Source organism: Macrotis lagotis, chromosome X (assembly GCF_037893015.1).
Source record: "Macrotis lagotis isolate mMagLag1 chromosome X, bilby.v1.9.chrom.fasta, whole genome shotgun sequence".
Taxonomy (NCBI): Eukaryota; Metazoa; Chordata; class Mammalia; order Peramelemorphia; family Peramelidae; genus Macrotis; species Macrotis lagotis.
Window position 1 is genome coordinate 539395173 of NC_133666.1, and position 24502 is coordinate 539419674.

The 24502-nt window shown below is 33.1% G+C and overlaps 1 protein-coding gene across 1 annotated transcript in view; it reads right to left on the reverse strand.

Moving 5' to 3' along the window:
• Positions 1-24502, reverse strand: part of MMP16 (matrix metallopeptidase 16) — a 395619-nt gene that overhangs the window by 74221 nt on the left and 296896 nt on the right. Inside the window, exon 7 of the mRNA XM_074199650.1 lies at positions 17305-17443. Coding sequence (XP_074055751.1) covers positions 17305-17443 — 139 coding nt within the window. The remainder of the gene's footprint in view (positions 1-17304; positions 17444-24502) is intronic.

Consider the following 24502-nt stretch of genomic DNA (forward strand, 5'->3'; position numbering starts at 1 on the left):
TCTACAAAATATTTCTACCAATAGGACTTCTTCCCTTAATAGCAGAAACCAAGAGTCTGAAAATTTCCAATAATCCTTTGTTAAATAGGGTTTTTTAATCAGAAAAACTCATCAGACATACATACACTCCAGGAAAAAATATTTTAGCAGTTATGCATATTATAAGGCATAAGAGAAGAAGCAAATGACCATTTAAGTATTTATAGTGTAAAACGTTTTTATAAAATTAAGTTGACAATAATTATGAAATATACATTTAATTTCCCAAGAGGAAATAAAGAGAAAAAAGAATGCAACAGCAATTAAAAGATTCTTTTTGTGCCCTGATGAGGTTAGATTAAGCTTTCATTTACAAGGTTGAATAGACTTGATGTTCTTTTAAAAAAATGAAACATATTTTAAGTAGCAGACTTTTTTTTAAATAAGGGCAAAAGGGGTGGCTAGGTGGTGCAGTAGATAGAGCACCAGTCATGGAGTCAGGAGTACCTGAGTTCAAATCTGACCTCAGACACTTAATAATTACCTAGCTGTGTGGCCTTGGGCAAGCCACTTAATCCCATTTGCCTTACAAAAAAACCTTAAAAAATGAGCAAATAAGATGCATTTTAAACAGTAACTTTTTTATCTCACAAATTGTCATTAAATAGGTATTATATAGTCTCTCAATGAACAGACAATATAATTTTCTCCACCTCAGTTTTGTTCCTTGATTTTATTTCTTTTTTAAAAACAATTAATTTTTTTAACTAAGGCAATTGCATTAAATGACTTGCCTAATGTCACACACCTGGGTAATTATTAAGTATATGGGTTCAAACTCAGGTCCTCCTGATCCAGGACCAGTGCTCAATCCACTTCGCCACCTAGCTGCCTTCTTGATTTTATTTCTTTTGGACATTCTGGACCAATATTATACTGGGTCAGACTTCATGCTGTAGTTTACTGAATGAAGATAATTGCTCATGTACTATGAGGCGTGTAAAAATGGCAATGAGCAAAGCATAAACAATGAATCAGTTCTTTAAAGAGTTAAAGAACCTAGGTGTCTTAAAAAATTAAAAACTCATAATGATCTTAGAGATTATCCAATTAAATAACATATTTGAAGAAGATTTCTGGTTGAATGAAGAATAACTGAATAATATCTTTATTTTACAAATGAAAAACTGAAGGACAGAGAGGTTAAGCTTACCAAGATATACTGCCATTTTATTATCTGAAGTAAAACTATCAGACAGGTTTCCTCAGTCCTGGACTAGTGACTAGTGTATGCACTCTCCACTACTCTGTCATTGGAGTATGATTACACCTTCTCAGGCAGTATCATTGCCTTTAGTATCCACCTTCTCCAAAATTTCCTGTTCACAACTCATATTTCCCATCTTGCCATTACATTGCCAAAGAATGTATAGAGGGAAGGATCTTTCTGATGTTCATTATATTAAATCTAACTTCATCTGTTTAACCTTTAATGCCAGTTCTCCATCAATTTGTACCTGAGTACATTTCACCAATATCATTACTCATGAATTCCTAACTACTCACAAATAATTCTGCTCATTCTGCTACTTAAAGGAAATTGCTCAGTTTCTGTTTTAGAATTCTTTTCAATATAATTTCCAAATTCTTCTTATTCATCTCCCTCTTCAAAGTCCAGTTCTTCTAGACTACAATTCATAATTAATGCCATCCAACTTTATTCAATACTAACTCTGAGTTCCTTCAGCACATATATTTTGTTGTATTTAATTATCATCCATTAGTCAATTGTTCTACAAGTGATCCTAAATGTTTACATATTCTCAAGTATATTACAACCTTCTTGGGGGCAGAAGTTTCAACATATTATATTACTCTGTCATACTTAAGTATAGAGTTATACGTATGAAGGTAATCCAATAAATGTTTAGTGATGTCCTCTTGCTGTAATAGTTATCATTTATTATGATAGTGAAGTCTAGTGGGCATTTGAAAAAGAACCTTACCCACTGGGTTACTACTTTAATTATCTATTATATTGACATTAAACACTGGGTATGCCAATGAACACACTTGTTTTATGATAACTGAAATAAATATACATTGATTAAACTTTAAGAACATAGTTCTTCCAGAAAGAACTCTTGTCATGAAAAAAAATCTGTCTTAAAAGCCAGTTTCCTAGAGAACTTTTATCTGTTTTTTAAATTTATTTATTTTTATTTTTGTGCAAATGATTTTTTATACATTACTAAAATATTCTTGTTTAAGAGTAAACAGAATACCCTCTCTTCCTCCCAAATATAGATCCTCATGATAAATAAAGTAAAGAGAAAAAATGTGCTTCAGTCTATGTTCCAACACTACCAGCTCTGTCTCTGGTGGATCACATTCTTTAGGATAAGTCCATCACAAAATCTACTTCCATATTTTTCTACCATTGCTGCTGCTGATCACAACTCCCTCCATTCAGACCTCTCCACTACCATGTAATATATTTTCTCTCTCCTTTCACTATGTCCCTCTTTTAACATGTGCTGTAGGGTAGCTGAGTGGCACAGTGGACTGATCAAACCTGGGGCTAAGAGGCCCTGAGTACACATACCACCTAAGGCTTAGCAACCACCTGGCCCCGTGGTCCCAGACAGACCACCCAATCCAAGCACCTGGCAAGAAGTAAAAAAAAGAAAATGTTTTATATCTGACCACTCTCCCCCCATGGTCCATCCTCTCCTCCATCACTCACATTCCCCCCCTTCCCCTTGAACCCCTTCTCTCCTTTTTACTCTAGATGTCTATACACCATTGAGGATAAATGCTGTTTCCTCTCCTAGACACCTCTGATAAGAGCAAAGGTTCCCTCATTCCCTCTCACTTTCCCCCCTTCCAAATCATTGCAAAAGCTCATTGCGATAAAAAATTGTATTATATGAAATATCCTAGCTTATTCCACCTCTCTTTTCTCTTACTCCCATTACATTTCCCTTTTAGCCATTGACTCCATTTTTACAATCTATTATATCTTCAAATTCAGCTCTCTCCTGTGCTTCATCTATAAAAGCTCCTTCTACCTGCTCTATTAAAGGAGAAATTTTATATGAATATTATCAGTGTCATTATTCTATGCAGGAATACATGCAGTTCACCATCATTAAGTCCCTCATATTTTACCCTTCTCCTCCACTCTCTATGCTTTACCTGTATTTGAAAGTTATTTCAAAAGGAACAATTGAAATTCCCCTGGTTCATTGAAAGTCCATCTTTTCCCCTGGAAGGGGATGTTCAGTGTTGCTGGGTAGTTGATTATTGTTTGTATTCCAAGCTCTTTTGCCTTCTGGAATATTATAATCCAAGCCCTACGAGTCCTTAATGTAGTTGCTGCTAAATCCTGTGTAATCCTGATTGCAGGTCCACAATATATGAATTGTGTTCTTCTGCCTGCTTGTAATATTTTCTCTTTGACTTGGGAGTTCTGGAACTTGGCTATAATATTCCTGGGGGTTGTTATTTTTATTTTGGATCTCTTTCTGGGGGAGATTGGTGGATTCTCTCAGTTTCTACTTTGCCTTCTGCTTCTAGGATATCAGGGCAATTTTCCTGTAGGAACTCTTTAAAAATGAGGTCAAGGCTCTTTTCCTGATCATGACTTTCAGGTACCACAATAATTTTTAAATTATCTTTCCTGAATTTGTTTTCCAGATCAATTGTTTTTTCAATGAGATGCTTCACATTTTCTTCTAATTTTTCATTCTTTTGGTGTCAAAGTATTGTTTCTTGACTGCTTGTAAGTCATCAGCTTCCTTTATCTCCCTTTTACATCTGAAGGATTTGTTCTTCTCAGAGAGCTTTCTTATCTCTTTTTCCATCTGGCCAGTTCTGCTTTTTAAATCATTCTTCTCCTCAATAACTTTTTGAACTGTTTTATCCGTTCTGCTGATGTTTAACATGCTATTTTCTTCAGCATTTTTTTGGATTTCTTTGACGAAGCTGCTGACTTCTTTTTCAGGTTTTTCCTGCATCTCTCTCATTTCTTTTCCCAACTTTTCTTCTATCTTTTGATTTTCAAAATCTTTTTTGAGTTCTGTCATAGCCTGAGCCTAATTTCTGTTTTTCTTGGAGTCTTTATATGTAGGAGCTTGTACTTCCTCATCTTCAGATTGAATATTTTATCTTTCTTGGGATCATAGACAATGTATTTCTCAATGGTGTTCCTCTTTTTTCTCTGTTACTCATTTCTCCAGCCTGTGCCTGGTTTTGGGGTGCTCCCTGAGCTTTTGAGTATTATTGGGACACTGCCCCTCAACAAGGATCTCAGTGTATGAAGCTCTAACTGTTCTCCTCATCTGTGAATGACCACAAGAACACCCCTCTGCCATGGGGCTGAGGTGGGGTGGCTGTTCTATGGGGGGGCCTAGACTGTGATCAGGATCTGAATGTGGTCAGGGCCCCAGAGTCCTGTTCCAGGGACAGAGGACAGACCTCTGAAAGTCTCCCTCTACTCCGCTACCTTCGATGGACTGAGCACTCAAGGCTCAGGTGCTGGGGGGCTCCTGTTTACAGGCTCCATGCCTGCTTCCCTTTCCTGGATCTGGGCTGCTGTGTGCCTGTGCTGCTGAGCTGCTGAGCTGACCACACTGACTGAGGCAACTGCCCTGAGGGCCTGGGCTTCCTGAGCTCACTCTGGCAGAGGTCGCCTCTACCAATCCTCCAATCTGTACCCGGTGCAACCAGGGTTGTAGGTCAGGAAACTGTCCCAGCTGCCATGATCCTTGGATCCCAGGCACCCTGGGGCTGCCTCCAGGAGGCTGAAGTTTCTTCACTCTGGTGGGTCGCCCCTCTAATCCCATGGAGTGGAGCCTTTCCACTATTTTCCAGGTTACCTTGGTCCGGAGAATTGCCTCACTGGATCTTTCTGTGGGTTCTGCCTCTCGAAAATTTAGTTCAAGTCATAATTTTAATATTTTTGAAATATTATGGAGAAAATGACTAGGAGAGGCTCTTCTCCTGTCTCCATCTTGGCTCTACCTCCAAGAATTAGAGAGAACTCATCTCTCTGGCATTGTCTTAAAATGTATTACTAAATTCACCTGAATAAACCTATACCTTTAAAATCCATATGGTTTCTGTTAACAATATGATTTCATGTCCTATTTAATTCCAAGTGGTAGGATATAGCAAAACAAACAGAATTTTAATATCAGAGTACTAAAAAGAAGTGACAAATTGAAAAATTTTTGAAAATTTTCTTTTCTTTTCTAAAAGTTACATTAATATAACATTAGTACAAAATATAGAGTAAAAATGAAATATACATGAAAAATATATTACCTTCCTGAATCCTGATACAGAATAAGAGACAGTAACTAAATAATTAGATAAATAATATAAACATGCCAAATGAACAGTGACCTCCAATCAGAGTATTTATTTCATTTTGTCAAGTAAATATGGATTTTCAAAAGAACTCAAAATAATTCATATTTTCCAGGGAATAAGTGTGGTTGATTTCCTTAAATCTTTTGGTTAATCCTAAAATCTAGGAATACAAACACACACACACACATACACACACACACACAGACACATTCTTTCTGGTGAAATTCATCATATGTTCTCTAAACTGACAATCAAAACTATCTCCTGGTAAGTAATATATCAGGAACTCATCTTTAGATAAAGTTCATTTTAATCTTAGTCATATCAATTTAGTTCATTTAAGGTTTTTAGTTTACTCATTTCAATGATAAGTGAAGACCAGATGACCTCTAAGACACCTAATGGATCAAAAATATCAAAAGAGTAATGGTTTACTTGTGTTTTTTTTAACCTTAATAACTAATTATGAATTCACAATATGAAGGACTTCCTTCAATATATTTCTAAAGTTAATAGAAACAAAAAGTTTTCCAGAATTATTTAAATATGAGCAGTTTTGAGGAGCACTTGTTTAAAATTTAACATTGTCATCTCTTTATTCACAGAAGTCTTATTCATACTTCATCTTTCTATGGAATAAGAGAGAGAAGGTGCTAACTGTGGGTACTCATGGAGCAAAAGATTGAGCAGTTCTCAACAAATTGGAAAGATTTGGGTCTAGTATATGTCCAGCAATATATTGCAAGTCTCTCTTTTTTTTTTTTTAGTTATTTTATTTTTTTTGCAAGGCAATCGGGTTAAGTTGCTTGCCCAAGGCCATACAGCTAAGTAATTATTATGTGTCTGAGGCTGGATTTGAACTCAGGTGTACCTGACTCCAGGGTCAGTGCTCTATCCACTGTGCCACCTAACTGCCCCATATTGCAAGTCTTTTGACAGAGGAATAGAAAAATCATAAAATGATCCTTACTCATATTTTTTTAAATAAAAAAAAAACATTTGCTAAGACTGGTCTTATCCAGTTGAAATTTAAAAGATTACTCATAGGTTTGGTCAGCTCTGATCCATTTGGGAACTTTGACCTATTCTGTTTCTTATCAGGTTCATCTCATCCCTGCCTGGGCAATCTTAGTGAAGATATCCAAACAAGCCTGCCACAGTTCATTTGCTTAAGGATAGATAGATAGATATCATAAGATAATAAATATATTTATATAGAGAGAGATCTATAAATTTATATAGGACACTCTTTACTCCTCAATATTTTGAGAACCTACCATTCTGACTAGATGATTATTTCCTCTATCAATGAAGTTGCCTATAGGAATAATCTTGTAGATATTCTTCAAAAACCTACTGCCACTTGTAGTAGTGTGTGCATGTAAGGAAGGATGTTATCAGAAAGGATGAAGCTGGTTGATCTCTTGAGCTCAGGACTTCTGAGGTACAGTAAGTTAATGTGCTTGGGTATCTGAAACTAGGATTAATTTAATATGGAGACTCTATCCTTTGTATGTGGCCAGTGAAAGAATTTAGTTTACATCACTATGTGTATTTGTTATAAGCATTTTTTTTCTCAATGGGCTAAAGGAAGAGAGGGAGAGAAAATCAATTTATTTTAATTATTTTTTAAGGCAGCTGCATGGCACAGCTGGAGTTAGGAAGACTCATCTTTCAGAGTTCAAATCTGACCTCAATCACTTAGCTATATGACCCTAGGAAACTTTAACTCTTTTAATCTCAATTCCTCATCTGTAAAAGGAACTGAAGAAGGAAATGTCAATATCCAGTAATATATATACACACACACATATATGTACACACAAAATACACACATATGCACATAACACATTTGTTCAAACACACATATTATAAAAATATATACATATATGTATTTATACACACATGTTTGTGTGATTGTATACCCTAAATATATCACACTATGTCAGGAAGTAGGTTGCTTTGTTACAGATTTTTGGAATCTTAAATGTTTATTTCTGTGATAATAGTATTTTTGACTTTCAAATTTTCTTTATAGTATTATTGTTATTATATGATTTGTTCTTCTGGTTCTATTTCCTTCATTTGTTTATAAAAACCTTTAAAATTATACATTTTCTTATTGTCAATGTTATATTATTCTTCTCACTTCACTGTCAGTTCCTATAAGCCTAGTCTCCTTGAAATAATCTATTTCCTTATTTCTTACAGGACAATAATATCGTAGCATATTCGCATGCCACAATTTATGCAGTAATTTCTCAAATGATGAGAATTGTTTTAGTTTTCAATTTTTTTTGTCATCAGAAAAAGAGCTTTTATAAATAATTTTGTACATATAGGACCTTTTCCTATTTAATCTCTCCAAGGTATAGATCTATAATGGTACAGTTGAGTAAAAGGACTTGCACTGTTTAGTGACTTTCTGTACTGATTTTCTGACAATCTGTTTTATTTTTCAATCTATTTATATTCACGGTGGAACACTAAATAACTTTATTCCCTGCTCCAATCCAATTGTACCATATGCCTTTGATGTCATTTTCTCATAATTCTTCAGACCAGATTACTAGTGAACATAAAAATAAACATCTGGCTTTTATAAAGTTCACTAGAGTTATGTCACACATGCTTGGAGTATATTCAAATAATGACCAGAATCAAGGTGTAACACATAGAGAGCAATATACTGCTTTCATGAGCTACAATTTTGTCAAAGGGCTCAATTAACACAATGAACTAAAAATAGTAGGGTGACTAAAAGCAGGATTTTTCATTTTAAGGAAAAAAGCATAATGTTTGCTAAAAAGTATTTAGCAAACATGCCAGAATAGAAATCCTTCTGATTATGTCAGATTAATGCCAAGTTGATGGACTGAACATAGCAAAGGCATGTAACAAGTGAAGAGAGGACTGGCTGGCATCTGCACCAGCCACTACAGAGTCATTTTCATAAACAGATAACCAAAATCATCAATTGTTGTCAAAAAATTTCATAGCATTAAAAAAAGAAAAAAAGTTGTTCAGCTCTCATTAAGGGAGTTGTAGTACAAGGACACCCCAAAACACTGATAAGTTAAATAGTATTCAAGAGTAAAACAATTAGGCTAATGATTTGCTTCAACTTCATGCCACAAGAACTTGAGTTGAGGTGAAGGAAATGGAGATGTTTAGAGATGTTCCTTCCAGAAAATAGAGATGTTTAACCTTAGGAAGACAAAAGAGGTGTGTGCAAGTGTCTAAAGAGTTATTTCCTGGAAGAGATCAGAATTGGTTTTGTTGTTGTTTCTTGTTTGTTTGTTTGTTTTTTGACTCATAAGGGTGAACTAAAAGCAATGAATGGTAGACATAGAGAAGCAAAGTTAGGATCAATATTACAAAACCATACTAACAATTAGGAGGCATTATAGCCTGGTACAGGACTCAGCAGTTTGGGGTTCAAATAACAAGAACATAATCAATTGTGGGTATCATGCACAAATCATTTCATATCACTCTGTCTCATTTTACCATCTATAAAATGAAGTGATTAGATTAGATGATTTCTCACATTCAGTCCAGTGCTTTGGATAAAGTTCTTGACCTTGAGTCAGAATAGTACCTCAGATACATACTAGCTATATGACCCTGAGTAAGTCACTTAATCTCTCTTGGACTAATTTTGCTCTAAATGTGAAGAATAAAAGCAGTCACTACTCAGGGTTTTTGTGAAGATCAAATAACATAAAATTTATAAAGAACTTTGAAAACATTTGTTTGGTATATTAATTGTCATTTTCATCTTTATTATTCCTATCATCATCATCACCATTATCATTATTATCATTATTATTATTATTATTATTATCATCATCATTATTTTAAAGCCGTCTGGGATGAAATGAGTTATTTCAGGAACCAGGGAGAATATTGATATTTAAGCAAAGGTTGTATACCCAAATTCTACTGGGTAAAGCATTGATCTTTCTGTGAATTCTTTCATACATTGTCAAACACAAAACTAGACCATTCCAATATTTTTTCCTTCATCAAGCTGACCACTCTGCTAAAAGGAAAATAACTGATTTAGATGGGTTCAAACTAAGGGACTATTACTACTATACTTTTATTCTAGATAATATTAGCAATAATTCCTTCTATTATGTTGCTTTTAAAATTGAAATTCACAACAGCATTCTGACATTCTGCCTATAAGATCACATACAGTTAGCAATTACATATTGATTTTTGATTAATAGGTACAATAAATATTATTTTGTCCATTTTTCAAAACTATAAATTGAAGCTCAACCAACTTGCTCAGTAATACAATTAGTAAATGGTCTTCTACCTCTTTGTATTTACACAAGGTGTCCTCCACATGCTCTTCCTATTTTCTTGGAGATGTTAGGGTTCAGAGGCAGTGCCAAGATTGGGAGGAAAGGCATGGACTCCCCCAAGCTCTTCCTAACCCCCTCCAAATACCTTTAAATAATGAGTAAAACAATCTTCTAACTCAGGAAAACTTGAAAGATCAGCGGGAATGGTCTCGTGCACCAATGTTAGAGTAGAGAACAGTACAGCGTGGACCTCAAATAGATCAGACCCAACCCTAATAGACCAGAAGCAAATCTCAGAAGGCAATGAATCAGCAGAGGAAGTTGTTGCCAGAGTTCTCAGCCCATGGGCAGTAAGGGGGCCAGAGGAAGATTACAGGGGTCTCATTACCCTCCCTGATGTAGGATTCTTTTGCTTTTCCCATACTTAGATCTGGGTTGTAGTACCCTGAAGAAGAGCAGAAACACAATAGGGCTTACTGCCATCACAGAGCAGGGACTCTCCTCACAGTTCCAGGGCAGAAAGAAGTACTTACAACCTGTTAATCATAATAGTATTTATTGAATTCTTTAAAGTTTGCAAAAAGAACTTATATATGTTAATTCATTTGATCAAATCAACAACCTTACAATGTGGATATTATTATCTCCATTTTAAAGATGGAAAAACTAAGACACTAAAAGTTTAAGTGACTTGCCCAGGGTCACAAAGCAAGGGAATGTTCAGGGTGGTTTTGGAACTGAGATCATCCTGAATTATTCACACCAGGACTGCTACTATTTGTACCTTATTTTCAGAGCATCTAATAAATAGTAGGGGGCCTAATAAATATTAATTGAATTGAACCCAGAGGGCTGGAATGCAAAGTAGGGAGTATTGACTTTAAAACCACTACTCATTCTACTTTTATTCTCTCCTATCTCCTTAAATAACTGTTTTTTGAATAAATAAATATATGTATGTAAATTGTACAGTTTAAGAAAAAAATTTTAAAAAATAGAAGTCATTGGTTTTCCAATGAGACTTGATGTGATTTGATATATGTAAATTACTTGGTTCATTTACAATTTATAGTTTGTGCTAGATTGTATTTAGACATTCAAAGAAACAAAGGGATGATTTTAAGAGTAGGAAATAGCTACATTAATATGTCTCTTAAATTATAAATCCTTCCTTTTGCCTGAATAATTTAGTATTTTTAACTCTATAAACTCTATGATTTTCTAAACTTTCATAATGCACAGTTGCATTTATTCTTTTATATTAAGGGAACAAATCCTACGACCATTGATTAAAATTTTACTCTTTTCCAAAGTATCATCTGGAAAGTTGACATTAATGTCATTCTACTTCTCCCTGATCATGTCACTTCGAGTCTATGCTCCCAATATTATGAAGAATAAAGTATATTCTTGTAGTTCAAATACATGCACTTAGTTAAGCCTATTGCCCAAAAATTCTCCGGAGAGCTTAAAATAAGCATAAAGATGCATAATTTTTATGGAAGAAAGGATAAAAGTGAAAAACAAACATGCAATTTTAAGTGTACTCTTCTATAAATAAAGAGAAGTGTCAAAGATCAATAGAAAGACATAGAACAAAAGAATGGAAGAATACAGGCCAAGATGGAGAAGAGTGAGAAAGGCAGGAAAAGGTAACTGAAAGTTGAGAAGAAGAGAAACACTGGAAGTCTTTATAACATTTTGGTTAGTCTATGACTTCTGAATGATGATTTGTCTTGGAAACAGAAAGGTAAAAGAAACAAAAAGATAACTCCAGAGTTTCATAACCCCAGGATGCACCTGTGCATACAGTTCTAAAAACAATTCTGAGGACAATGTCTCAAGAAACTAAAAACAAAACCATGAAAACACCATTAATTTGCATTACAGGTGATTAAAGGGGACAGAGCAAATACCTTAGGTGGAAAGATAAAATTAGAATTCATGACTTCAGAGGTTGAGAGGCAATAATAATAAGGCTTTATAAAACCAAGAAGGGCATTGTTGTGATTAAGGGTACTACAAATTTCTTCATTGAATACAAGAAGAGTAGAAAGAATGAATATTTGAAATTCTAAAGATTCAAATTTAGAAAAAAAAATGAAAAAATGTTATTTAATAATCATGGCTGAGTTCTATAATACTTTTATGTGAAGCACTTTATAGACACTATCAACAAACCTTTGAGGTCATCAGTGCCATTCTTGTTTTACAGATTGAGACCCAAATAACTGGAGCAGGATTACAAAGTTCAGAAGTATTTGAGAAAGCATTTGAAGACATGTGTTTTTGAGGAAATTCCAGCTTTAAATTTATTACACAGTATAATACTCATTAAATGTGATACATTGTGAAAAAGATTAAAATAAAAACATATTGGAGAAAGAAAAATAGAAATTCATGAATAATAGAAGTAAATTGAAAATAAAAATTAATGATATTTAAGATATTGTTGTAAATTTCTGAGGTTGATTTTATGGAAGCTAGTCCTTGATATAAATCTCAAGAAGGGTTACAAACATTATTGTGAATTTGTGTGTATATTAAGTCCAGTTGAAGAAAAATAAATGATGAAAAAACTATAAATGTGTCCTTATTCTATGTCAAAATTACCCAAGATTATAAAAAGGACAAAAAAGAGGTGAACCTAGAAATGTATGTTTAGGAGGAACTGGATAATAATAATTTAAGTAGATAAGAAATTTGGTGATGCTTCCTTCTAGTAAATTTCTGGAGATTTAAAAAATATGTATTTCCTTACTTTAAAAGAAGAAAAATATAGTATCTCTCCTTACCACCTTCCACAGGGGGGAAAAAGCAAAAAAAAAAAAAAACAGAGGTAACTAATATGCATAGTCAAGTAAGAATATTGGTCATGTTCAAAAAAAATATTTGTCTCAATCTTCACCTAATTAGGAACTTCTAGAAACCTGAGGAGACAAATTTTTAGAAAATGGGATTAGATTTAAGGAAGGACAATTGAAACTGGAGATTTGTACACTCAGAACAAAGGAAAATCTACTCAGCTAATAGCAATGAGGAGAAAATAAAGGGTTCTGTATGAATTGTGGTTTCAGATATTTAATAGTTAGAGTGGTTTTTGCCTAATGATACACTGCACAGTTAGAAAAATTGAAATTTTCTTCTTGGGATGTGAATACCTGAATAAGAGTTCATTCCAGTTACCCAAGATAGTCAATTAATCAAGAGTTCAAACCCCCAGAAACCATAGCAGGAAGGAAAATAAAAACCAGGAAAGCCTAGAAAACACTTCTAACCCTTTAAACTTGGGTCAGAATAATGGAATACAATGAGACATTGAATTTCTAAATTTTCCACTTACAAATCTATACCACAAGATCACCTCATAATGGTATAAAGATATTTTTACCCATGAACTCAATTTTTCTTTCTAGATTCTACAATAAGCCTTTACCCTACTAGAGTAGAGTTAGGAGAAAATTTAAGAATCTTTGTGCCATGGCCATAGAAAAATAATATTCTCCTCCCCACCCCATTTGAACCAAAACAGATGGCAACCAAAGAAAGTAATATGAGGGACACTGCAGAAGAGACTCTATATTTGGAGGAGAATTAAAAAACCTATTTTACCTAGAGGTATATAGCATTCAACCACAAAATGTCCCATGGTATTAATGATATTCCATTAAATTGGAATGTTTCCTCTTACAGTGTTTAGCAGAAGCTGATACTAGGATTAGTTTTTTTTTTCCTGGCTCTAGATTTTATTCATGCAAAGAAATTCTGCTGATGAAGATGGGTCCACCTAGATTAAGATGAAGCAATAACTGTTCTCAATGCTTCTAGTATACCCTATAACTAATCTCTCCCTTCTCTAATCATTTCTACCCACCACTGCCACACTAATCTTTTTGATTCACAGTACTCATAAGTTTCAAAAATATTAAATATTCTTCAAAGTCTACAGAAGGAAGTATAAATCTTTATCTTGACATTCAAAACTCTCCATAATCAGTTTCCAGTGTTTTTTCATGCTTTATTTCCCCATGGTTACAGAGGTTAAAAATGGTTCTGATCTCAAGAAACAATTCACAAAATGGTAATAAAACATTATTTTGTAGCATGACAAGGAAAAGAGGAGATCAGCTTTAACCATGTAGTCCACCCATGTATCCAGGGAAATAGACATGAATAGAACATTAAAAGCATGATGCGGATTAGAGAGAGAGAGAGAGAAATAAAGCATTATTTACTATAATGTGTTGTGATGGACATGTTGGGTGATACAGGCTTTGCATGTGCAGTAAGGCCATCTAGTATAACAAAATAATTAGATTAATTCATATTTATGTTACTCTAATACCCGGTGGTTATTTATCAACAAACATTTATTAAGCATTGTCCTTGTTCTAGGTGCTGTTCAAAACACCAAAAATAAAAAGAAACATCAAAAATAAATACTGCTTGCAAGAAACTTACATTCTAACGATGGGTATACCATAAACACAAATAAATATGAAACAAATATAGAGTCACTTGATGATCAGTTTAGATGCAAGAGCAGTAAAATTTGAGATGTCTGCAAAACACCTCCTATAGAAGATAGAGTTTGAATTGAGTCTTATAGAAAACCAGATTATGTGATTATGAAGGAGAGTATTGTAGTCATGCCAGTATAAATACAAGAAGATGAGAGGTAGAGTAACATGTATGAGGAATATGGCAAGACTATAGAAGGCAAGGAAAGAAGTGATGTATTAAAATGTGGCCAAGACAGGGGAGCAGATTGTGAAAAAAATAAATCATTTGAGAGGTAATGAGGGTCTGAACTAGAATTGTGGCTATGTGAGTAGAGAGGCGATATATTCAAAAGAGAAAGGAATTAGAAGACTTGTCAACTTGTTGAATCGATCAATCAGTCATTTCGTGAGTGCTTTCTCTGTATCAGTCACTATACTACTTGCTAGATACACAATCATAAAGAATAAAATAAACTTTCATCTGAATGAACTTAACATCCTAATGGGGAAACAATAAGTATATTAAAATATACATTGATTTTACATGTGTATATATTTAATATATATCTTTTTTGAATCATGAACTATTCAAAAAGTATTTAAATAAAAGGTAGTTAGGAAGAGAGGGCATTAAGAATGAGAGGATCACAAAAGGCTTTTGAAGAAGATTGTGCTCAAGCTACATATCATACAGAAATAAGGAGGGAATGCATAGGGGATAGCCAATGTAAAGTTATGAAGATAAAGTGTTAGTGTGAAAAGAACATAGAGGACAATTTCCCTGGAGGGGAAAGAATGTCTACTGAGGGACATTAAGGAAAAATTGGAATTAGTTTCCTGGAAGAGTGACATTTTTGTGCTTATAGGAAATTACTCTGGAAGCCATTGATAGTGTAGATAAAAGTGAGAGAGACAGGGAGATAAATTGTGAAACTGTTTCAATAATCTGGGTGAGAGGTGAAGGCCTGAAGTAAGTTGGCAGCTGAGTGAGTATAGATAAGGGATTGACTATGAGATTAGTTATGTGGGATGAGAAGAAATGAAAAATTGAGGAAGATGCCACAATTATGAAGCTGAGACACTGAAAGGATGATTCTACCTTTGGCAGAAGTAGGGAATTTTTGGAAGAAGGGAGGTTTAGTTAGAAAAATGATCAATTCCTTTTTAGACATGTTGATTTTAAGATGTCTCCAGGACATTTGCTTTGAAGTATCTAATAGGCAATTCATGACCTAGAACTGAAAAGGGTCTATGGATGGTGAGTAAGAAAGCACTTAAAAATCACAGCAAGGTTACTACTCTGGGTGAATAGAAAGGTGATTGTACCATCAAATATAATACAGCAGTTTAAAAGAGATGGATTGGGGGGAAAGATAATGATTTCTAAACTAAAATAGGAGAGTTGAGAAGTGAAATCCATTCATTCCCTTCAACTTAAATTTGAGACTCATATAGTCAACTTAATATTATTTCTATTCATTCATTCCTTTGAAAGCATATCATTTATATCATATATCTAACTGTATTGTCCATGATTCTGTCTGAGGCACTCATCCTTTCCTTCCATATACACTCTCTCTTGTTAACTTATTCATCTCCCATTAATTTAACTATCATATTAATGAAAATTCTTCACATATATAATGTGTATGAATATGCACACATATGTATAAAAACACATATATACACTTATAGAGGTTCATACATCTATATACATTCATTGTCACTGAGTTGTTTAAATAGTATCTGACTTTTTGTGATATATGTACTGATAAACAGACACAGAGAGTCCTAGTTTCTTTCCTGATTTTCATTCCTAAATCAACTATTGATATTTAACCTAGATATCTCAGAGACATCATAAATTCATTATATAAAAAATAACTAATTACCCACCCTCTTCCAAATTTCATTATTTCTGTTAAAGGTATCATCACTCTTCCAGTAGCCCAGGTTCATATCCTTTACATTACTTCTCAGCACCTCACTTTAATCCACCAAATTTTGTTATTTCTACTTTAACCCTAACTCTCACTTCAAGCCCCTTTTCTCTATTTATACAGCTACTGTCTTAATTCAGGGACTTGTAGATTATTGATGCAGTCCCATAAATGGTTTCCCCTTACTCAGGTCTCTCAACAATCCATCTTCTATCATGCTGCCAAAATAGCTTTTCTTTAAGTACAGATCTTACAGTGTCACTCCCCTACACACATCCTTTTTCCTTGAAAGTATAATATAAACTCTTCAGTTTGACCTTTAAAACAATTCACGATTTAGTCCCTACTTATCTTTCCAGTTCAATGAGATATAACTCTTTCTCCTGAGCTCAAAGTTCCAGTAAAACTGGCCTCTCTATTTCTCACATACAGCATTATCTCTGGTGCCTGTGCCCTAGCATTAGCCACCCCAAATGCAAGGCAGATCTTCTCTCTTCACTTCTGCTTCTCAAAGTCCCTCTTTTTCTTTGAGATGCAGCTCAAGTATAATCTTCTGACTCTATCCTCTTGACTGCTAGTGTTCTTCAAATCAGTTACATTACAATAAACCACTTTAGACTATTAGAACTAGAAGGATAAGGAAATTGGTTTAGTATCCTGAAGTCTTATAACTAGAAAATGACAAAACTTGAAATCAAACCTAGGTCTTCTGATTCTAATTAAGGAATGGGGTTATTCACTTCAATAATATGCATTTTAAAATTAAGTAAACTGAGTATCAGAGATGTCAAATGACTTGCTCCCTGCTCATAAAATTTGTGATCTACATCTTCTGACTCAAAATCTCATTACTCATTGCAATTATATCTGTTACCATGAAGTACTATTTTAAATATATCATATTTTGAATGTAAATTCATTTATATATGTATCTAATGTGAGTATACATGTATATGTATATAAATATATATGCATGTATATAAACATATATTTATATAAAATTCAGAACTCCATAAAACTTTAAATTTTAGTACAGTTAATGATTTGTTGGGAATAAAGGAGGTTTCCTACCAATTGGAATGAGTATGCATATAGTTGTAGTTATTTATGTATATACACAAATATATTTCAAAGGATTCTTAGAGCTCCACTTAATACTTCAATCAGCCAGTTATTGATCATTCTTACCTTTAAAGAAGACAAAATTTCCATCACTGTTTTCATATACTGCATCAATACTTGGAGGCAATCCCCGCCAGAAATAAGTAATTTGCATGGGATATCCATCCATCACCCTGTTGTTCCTCACTCTCCAAAACCACTGGTCCTAGAAAGCAAGCAAAAGTATTTCTCAGCAAATACAAAAGCCTTTGCTGATGTTCATCCTCAGCCTTCACATTTACATAAAGTTGCAAATTCTAAAAAAATCAATGAATGTACAAAGATTATACAATATACCTTTTTTTTTAACCAACTGCCCAATCCTTGGGTTAGAAAATCTGTGTTTCAAGTATTAAAAATGTTACATCTTTAAAAATCTATGTCTTCTTCATCTCTGTGGGTATTCTTGCTTATGCAGTCCCTCTTTGATTTAATTAATAGGCATGATTTTCTTTGGAATCAAAAAATAAATCATCACTTGTTACCCAACTTTCTGTTTTCATACCTCAGGTATATATTATACAATGAATCTGCACTTTAAGCCGTTCCAGATTCCCAAACCTAGAAATTCATTGGCATAAGTCTTTGATGACTAAGGGTTACTTCTGTGTTAAAATGAAGCATCAAATTACAACTTCAGTGGAGTAAGTCTCATATGTAATAATAAAAGTAATAGGGATACTTAGAATTTATGCATCCCTTTCCAGAGTTTATTTCATTCTTGGTACTTATATTCTTGTGATCCAGTACAGGACTTGGAATATAATACAGGCTTAATAGATACTTGATGATAAGCTTATACTTTTAAATCATACAGGAAAGGGTAGATAAATGGTCAGTTCTAAATGAAAACTTTAAGAAGCCATTCTAAATAGTAATGAGAGAGAGAGAGAGAGAGAGAGAGAGAGAGAGAGAGAGAGAGAGAGAGAGAGAGAGAGAGAGAAAGGAAAGTAGATAAAACAGTAATTCTTTCTATTTGGCATAATCAACATGAATAACAAAATTCCTAATCCATGAATGAATAGGTAAAACCCACTCACAGGGTGTCATAGATAATAGATATTCATAATCAAAAGGGACCCTAGCAGTCATTGACTTCTACCTAAATATATTTGATTAATGTCTATTCAATGTTTGTTCCAAAGTCTTTAACTATTCTGAAACAGACTATTCTACTTTTAAACTAATTTTTAGGTTTTCTTTTTTTTTCTTGTGAGTTAACTCAGTGCAGTGTCAAAGGGCCTGAGACTGAATTCAGATTCAGTTCTTCATTACCTCTGTGCTTGGGCAAGTCATGTTACTTTTTTGGCTTTAGTTTCTAGACTTTTAAAATTAAGGAATCATGGGGTTAAACTGGATGAACTTCAAGATGCCTTCCCTTTGCAAGTCCTTTGATTTTAAAATTGTCACCCTGTGATTTTAACATTTATTTTTAAGTTTGTTATTTGTCGACAGGTAGATCAAATCTAATGCCTCTTTCATATGACATTCGAATATTTGAAAATAGAAGTAACTTTTCCCCTTAATTTTTTCTTCTTCAGGACAAAAGTTCCACTTTTAAAAAAAAAATACCATATTTATAGTTGCTATTTTTACTATCTTGGTCATAGTCCTCTACATTCTTTCAAGTTCTTTTATGTCCTTATTAAAATGTATTATTTATGTGCCTTGACTAGTAATTTTTAGGTACATCAACTAATTTTATCCTAACTAAAGTCTTTTGAGGATTCTTGGGTTTCTGGGAATAGGAAAAATGAATGGTTTCCTAGATTACACTGAATTTTGGGAAGTTCTACCTAATAACTTTTAAAATTCTCTTTGTTCCAATTAAGATGCATTCTCTTGTCTTTAGTTCTGATTACTATGAACTGAGCTACAAGGAACTTAATTTTTTTATTTCTTATAGATATTATAATTAGATTTTTAAATATTAGGAAATGTAAATTCTAGATCAAACTTTTACCATAAACTCTTATAAAATACTTTACTGACCATAAACTACAGTCCTAAGTTATCCCATTTAATTTGAGCTGTGCTGATAATAGTATATAGATATGTGGAAATTTTCTATAATGAATGAAATGATTGTTAACAGTAAACATTCAGGATTTCTATAATGAAATAGAAAGTTGATTCATTGTAAGAAATGAACACTTCAAATACTAAAATTACCTTTTCACGTGGGTTTTGGGAGAGAAGAGCTACAGTTTTTTGTTGGTGGATACTGTCGGTGAATTTTATTTCATGCTCTTCTACTCTCTAGGCCATTCCTCTATTGCCTCCCCAGAGTAAATAGAATTATAGAGATACATTGATCTATAATCTAGTTTAATTCTCTGCCTGAAGGTAGGTGAAAGCCTAAACCAACCAAGACAAATGGCTGTATAGTTTCTTTTTGGCAATTTCTAGAAATATAGACCCTACAACCTCCCTTTGTAGTATTTTATGGTTTTTTTAGCAGTCAAAATATGATATGCTTCCAATGGGATGCCTAAGGTTGTTCTCAACAATTCTCTGAAAACAGATGTTTGATTAAAGTAGTTCTAGTAAGATAGATTATATGCTTTTCAATATCGATGAGTCAATTAACTTATGGTGAATTGTGTAAGGGAAGGAAAAAAGGTAAATGACTTGAATAAGTGAATGATTTTCTGGGTCATGTTTCACATCCTGAAAAATATTCTGTTTTCAAAGGAATATTGGTATTTTAGAATTACATTCATATGCATTTATGTATTTCCAGAAAACCATCTTAGTTAAGTTCTATCTCTTTGTATAACCCTAAGAGATTGCTAAAATCTTGTTTCTGCCAACACAAGATGGACAATTCTTTCAAGGCATGATTGTAAAAGGCAAAAAGGACAAATCAGCATTGCCAAATAATTACTGCATTCTAGGAAGAAATGCCTAAATAGAATTTTCTGCATGGTTCTATTGAATTAAAAGCTAGAGAAGGAAACATATGGCAGTTAGATATTAAAAGATCATGTCCTTAAAACTTTCCAATCTTTCTTAAGAAAACAACAATGACATATATATATATATATATATATATATATATATATCTCATACATATCCATCTCTATTGCAATGTTAATCTTTTTTTCTATGTTATTAATTATTTAAATTATACTACAAAGATAATTTTCAACATTTATCTTTTTTGTAAGCTTTTCTGTTCTACATTTTTACACTTTCCTCTCTTCCCTGTCCCTTCCCCATGATGGCAAGTTATCTGTTTAGATTATACATGGATAATCATGTTTGGCATATTTCCCTTAATAGTCATATGGTGAAAGAATCAGAATTAAAGAGATAAAAACAGGAAGAAAAACAGATTTCAAATAATAAAACAAGTTTTTCAAAGTGAAAACAATATTTTTGGTCTGCATTCAAATTCAATAGTATTTTCTGTGAATATCAATGGCATTTTTAATTACAAATCTTTTAGAATTGCTCTTGATTATTGAACAGTTAGGAGAAGCTATGTCCATCATAGTTGATAATCATGTGATAATATTATTTTTTATTTAAGAAAAAGTATGCTTCAATCTATATTCAGACACCATCAACTCTTTCACTTGCGATGGATAGCATTCATTATAAGTCCTTCAGAGTTATCTCGGGTCACAGCACTGCTGAGAAAAACTAAGTCATTCACAGCTGTTCATTTTACAATACTGCTTTTTCTTTGTATGCATTACATTTCAATTTCACCTGCTCATGTAAGGTTTTTCCTAGGTTTTCCTGAGAGAATCCTGGTCATCATTTCTTATAGAAGAATAATATTCCATCATAATCACATAGTATAACATATTCAACCACTCTTCAATTGATGGGTATATCCTAAATTTTCAATTCCTTGCCACCAGAAAAGAGTTACTATAAATATCTTTATACATTTAGGTCCTTTTCCTTTCCATTTTTTCATTTCTTAAGGAATACAGACCTAGTAGTGGCATTGCTAGGTCAAAGGGTATAAATAGTTTTATAGACTTTTGGCCATAGTTCAAAATTTTTCTAGAGGATAGTTGCATCAATTCACAACACTTCCAATAGTGCATTATTGTCTCATTTTCCTTATATATTTTCCAACATTTGTTATTTTATCTTTCTGTCCTATTAGTCAACCTAATTTAAAATTAAAAATTTGTACCTTAGAGTTGTTCTAATTTGCATTTATCTAGTCAATATTGAATTAGAACTTTTTAAATTTAGTCATCAATAGCATTGATAAACTCATCTGGAAACTGTTTATTTCTTTTGATAATTTATCAATTTAGGAAAGACATAATTTTTTATAAATTTAACTCAGTTCTTTATGTTTGAGAAACGAATACTATCAGAGAAATTTGTTTCAATATTTTCACCCCACATTACTATTGCTAACTGCATTTCTCTTCATTTTATTATTCCCCACCTATTCCATTTATTCTGTTCTCTCTCCTTTACTCCTGTATCTTCTTCAATGTGTTTCACTTCTGAGTAGCAGTTGCACAATCAGCCCTCACTTCTGTCACCCTCTCCCCCATTCTCCAATCACTTTCTTTCCTAGTTTCCTCTAGAGTAAGATAAATTTCTCTAATCAAGTGAGTGTGTATATTATTCCTTGACTGAATCAATTCCAGTGAAAGTAAGGTTCATTCCTCCTCAGCTTCACCCTCTCCTATTCTAATGCAAATGCCTTTTCTTGACTCTTTTCCTTTCTCCGAGGGAATTCCTCTCTCATCCCTTAACTCCATATTTTATATTATTCCTTCATATTCAACTTCCTCCTGTACCCTGTCTATATACTCTCCTAATTGCCCTAATAAACGTGAAAGTTCAGGTGAGATATTAGCATTATTTTCCCATTAAGGAATATAAATAGTTGAACAGTATGAAGTCTCTTATGATTTCATTTTTCTTATTTTCCTTTTTATGCTTCTCTTGAGTCTCAAATTTGGAGATCAAATTTTCTGGTGATTCTCATCTTCTCTTCAGGAAAGTTTGAAAGTCCCTTATTTTATTGAATATCCATCTTTTCACCAAAAAGAGTATGTTCAATTTTTGCTGACTAGAGGCTTCTTGGTTAAATTCAAGCTCTTTTTTTCTGGAATATCATAGTCCAATTCCTATGATCCTATAATGTAGAATGTACTAAATTTTGTGTGATCCTGATTGTGGTTCCATGATAATTGAATTATTTCTTTCTGGCTGCTTGCAATATTTTCTTCTTGACTTGGGAGCTCTGAAATTTGGGAGTTTCCATAGTGCGATCTCTTTCCAGAGGTGATTGATGAACTCTTTAAATTTCTATTTTACCCTCTAGTTCTAGACTATCAAGGTAGTTCTCATTAATTTATTTTTTGTTTTTCATTTGGGGGGGTACAAGGCAATGGAGTTAAGTGACTTTCCCAGGGTCACAGAGTTAGTTAATCATTAAACATCTAAGACTGGATTTGAACTCAGGTCCTCCTGACTCCAAGGCTAGTGCTCATATCTACTGCAATACATAAGTAACCCTTCCTTGTTAATTTCTTGATAGATGATATCTAGGTTCTTATTTTTTAAAAATCATGCCTCTTGGGTAGTCCAATAATTTTTAAATTGTCTCTTCTGGATCTATTTTTCAGGTCAATGCTTTTCTGATATATTTCCCATTATCTTCTATTTTTTCATTCTTTTGATTTTGCTTTATTATTTCTTGATTTCTCATAAAGTCATTAGCTTTTATTCCTCAATTATACTTTTGAAGGAATTATTTAAAGATATTTGGAGAGGTTTTGTGGAAAGCTTGACAAGTCTCTGCTTTTACTCTACCATCTTGGCTCTGTTGCCTGCAATGTTAAACTCTTAATACCACAACTAAAAATATTGATGGAACCTCTTGATCGGAACAAATCCACCAGATTTATAGAATGGAGAAAAAAAAAGAAACTGATATCAGTGAATTATTTTCTTTTTTTGGCTTTTATATTTGGGAGCATCATTGACAAGAAATTCAGATTCTGGTTATATAGATTATGGAAGCAGCCAAATGGACTACAACTGATCAATTTAATCAAATGTTAATAGTCATAATATTTTAGAAATACTTCTACAATCAAGGTTATAGACATAACCTATAGGGGAAACTCTTATTGTCCCTCTATATGTCTGAGAAATTGTGGAAAACAAAGGACCTAACTCCAGAATCACAGAATGTGAGTTGAAGATATTCCTTAGTTACTACCTATGTACACTTGGGAAATTTATTATCTTCCCTAAGCCTCAGTTTTCTCCTTAAAAAAATAAGGTGGTTGACTCTGAAATCCCTTCTCACTCTGGATTTATATCATTTGACTCCAAATCATCCTGGAAAGAACTAAGATAATAATAATTGCATAATATAAAAATATTCATTCTTACTAGCTAATGATTTAAATTAAAAGGAATAGATGCCTCGTGCTGATTAGAAATACTACTTTGTGACCATAAGCATTACTTTCTAACATATCTTCTTTTATCTCATTGTATACAAGGGCTGGAGATAGTTGTAAGACAGTCATTTAATAACTAATACTAGTTAAAATTTAAAGAGGAAACAATTAAGTTTCTTAATCAATTGTGTTATATTGGGTTTTCTATTAAGTACTTTCTTACTAAAAATAAAATATATTAAAAATAGGAAAGCCAACTTCTCTCTGCCTCAAGTTTAAATATTGAAATGGATCTGTAATTTTGTCAATGTGGGCTTTCCATCTAGTCATCAGATGGCAAATCATCTACACCTGATAATTCTGAGCAACTCAGCATAATATATTCTTTAATCTTTTTTTTCCACATGCATGAGTATACTTTTAAGTCACAAAATTTATTTTCACCCTCCCTTCCCACCCCCTTCCCCTCAGCAGTGAACAATCAGGTTAGTATTGCACATACACATTTATGTTAAACATGTTTACAGATTAGTCATTTTCTGGTATGAGCAATCAAGATTAAAGGAAAGAAGTACATAAGAGAATTTTTTTAAAGGTGAATATAGTGTTCATCAGATTCTGAAGGATCTTTTTTTTGTTTTGCTATATTTTGTTTTTCTTCTTGTCTTTTTTAATCTTGACAAAGAATGTTAATCTAATATGAAGAGTAAATTCCTCAAAACCCTAAGAACGTTAAAAACACACATCTCTTTAATAATACTAACTAGAGACAGGCAAATCTAGATTTGTAAGAACTATATGAGGAAAATTATATCTGCTATTCA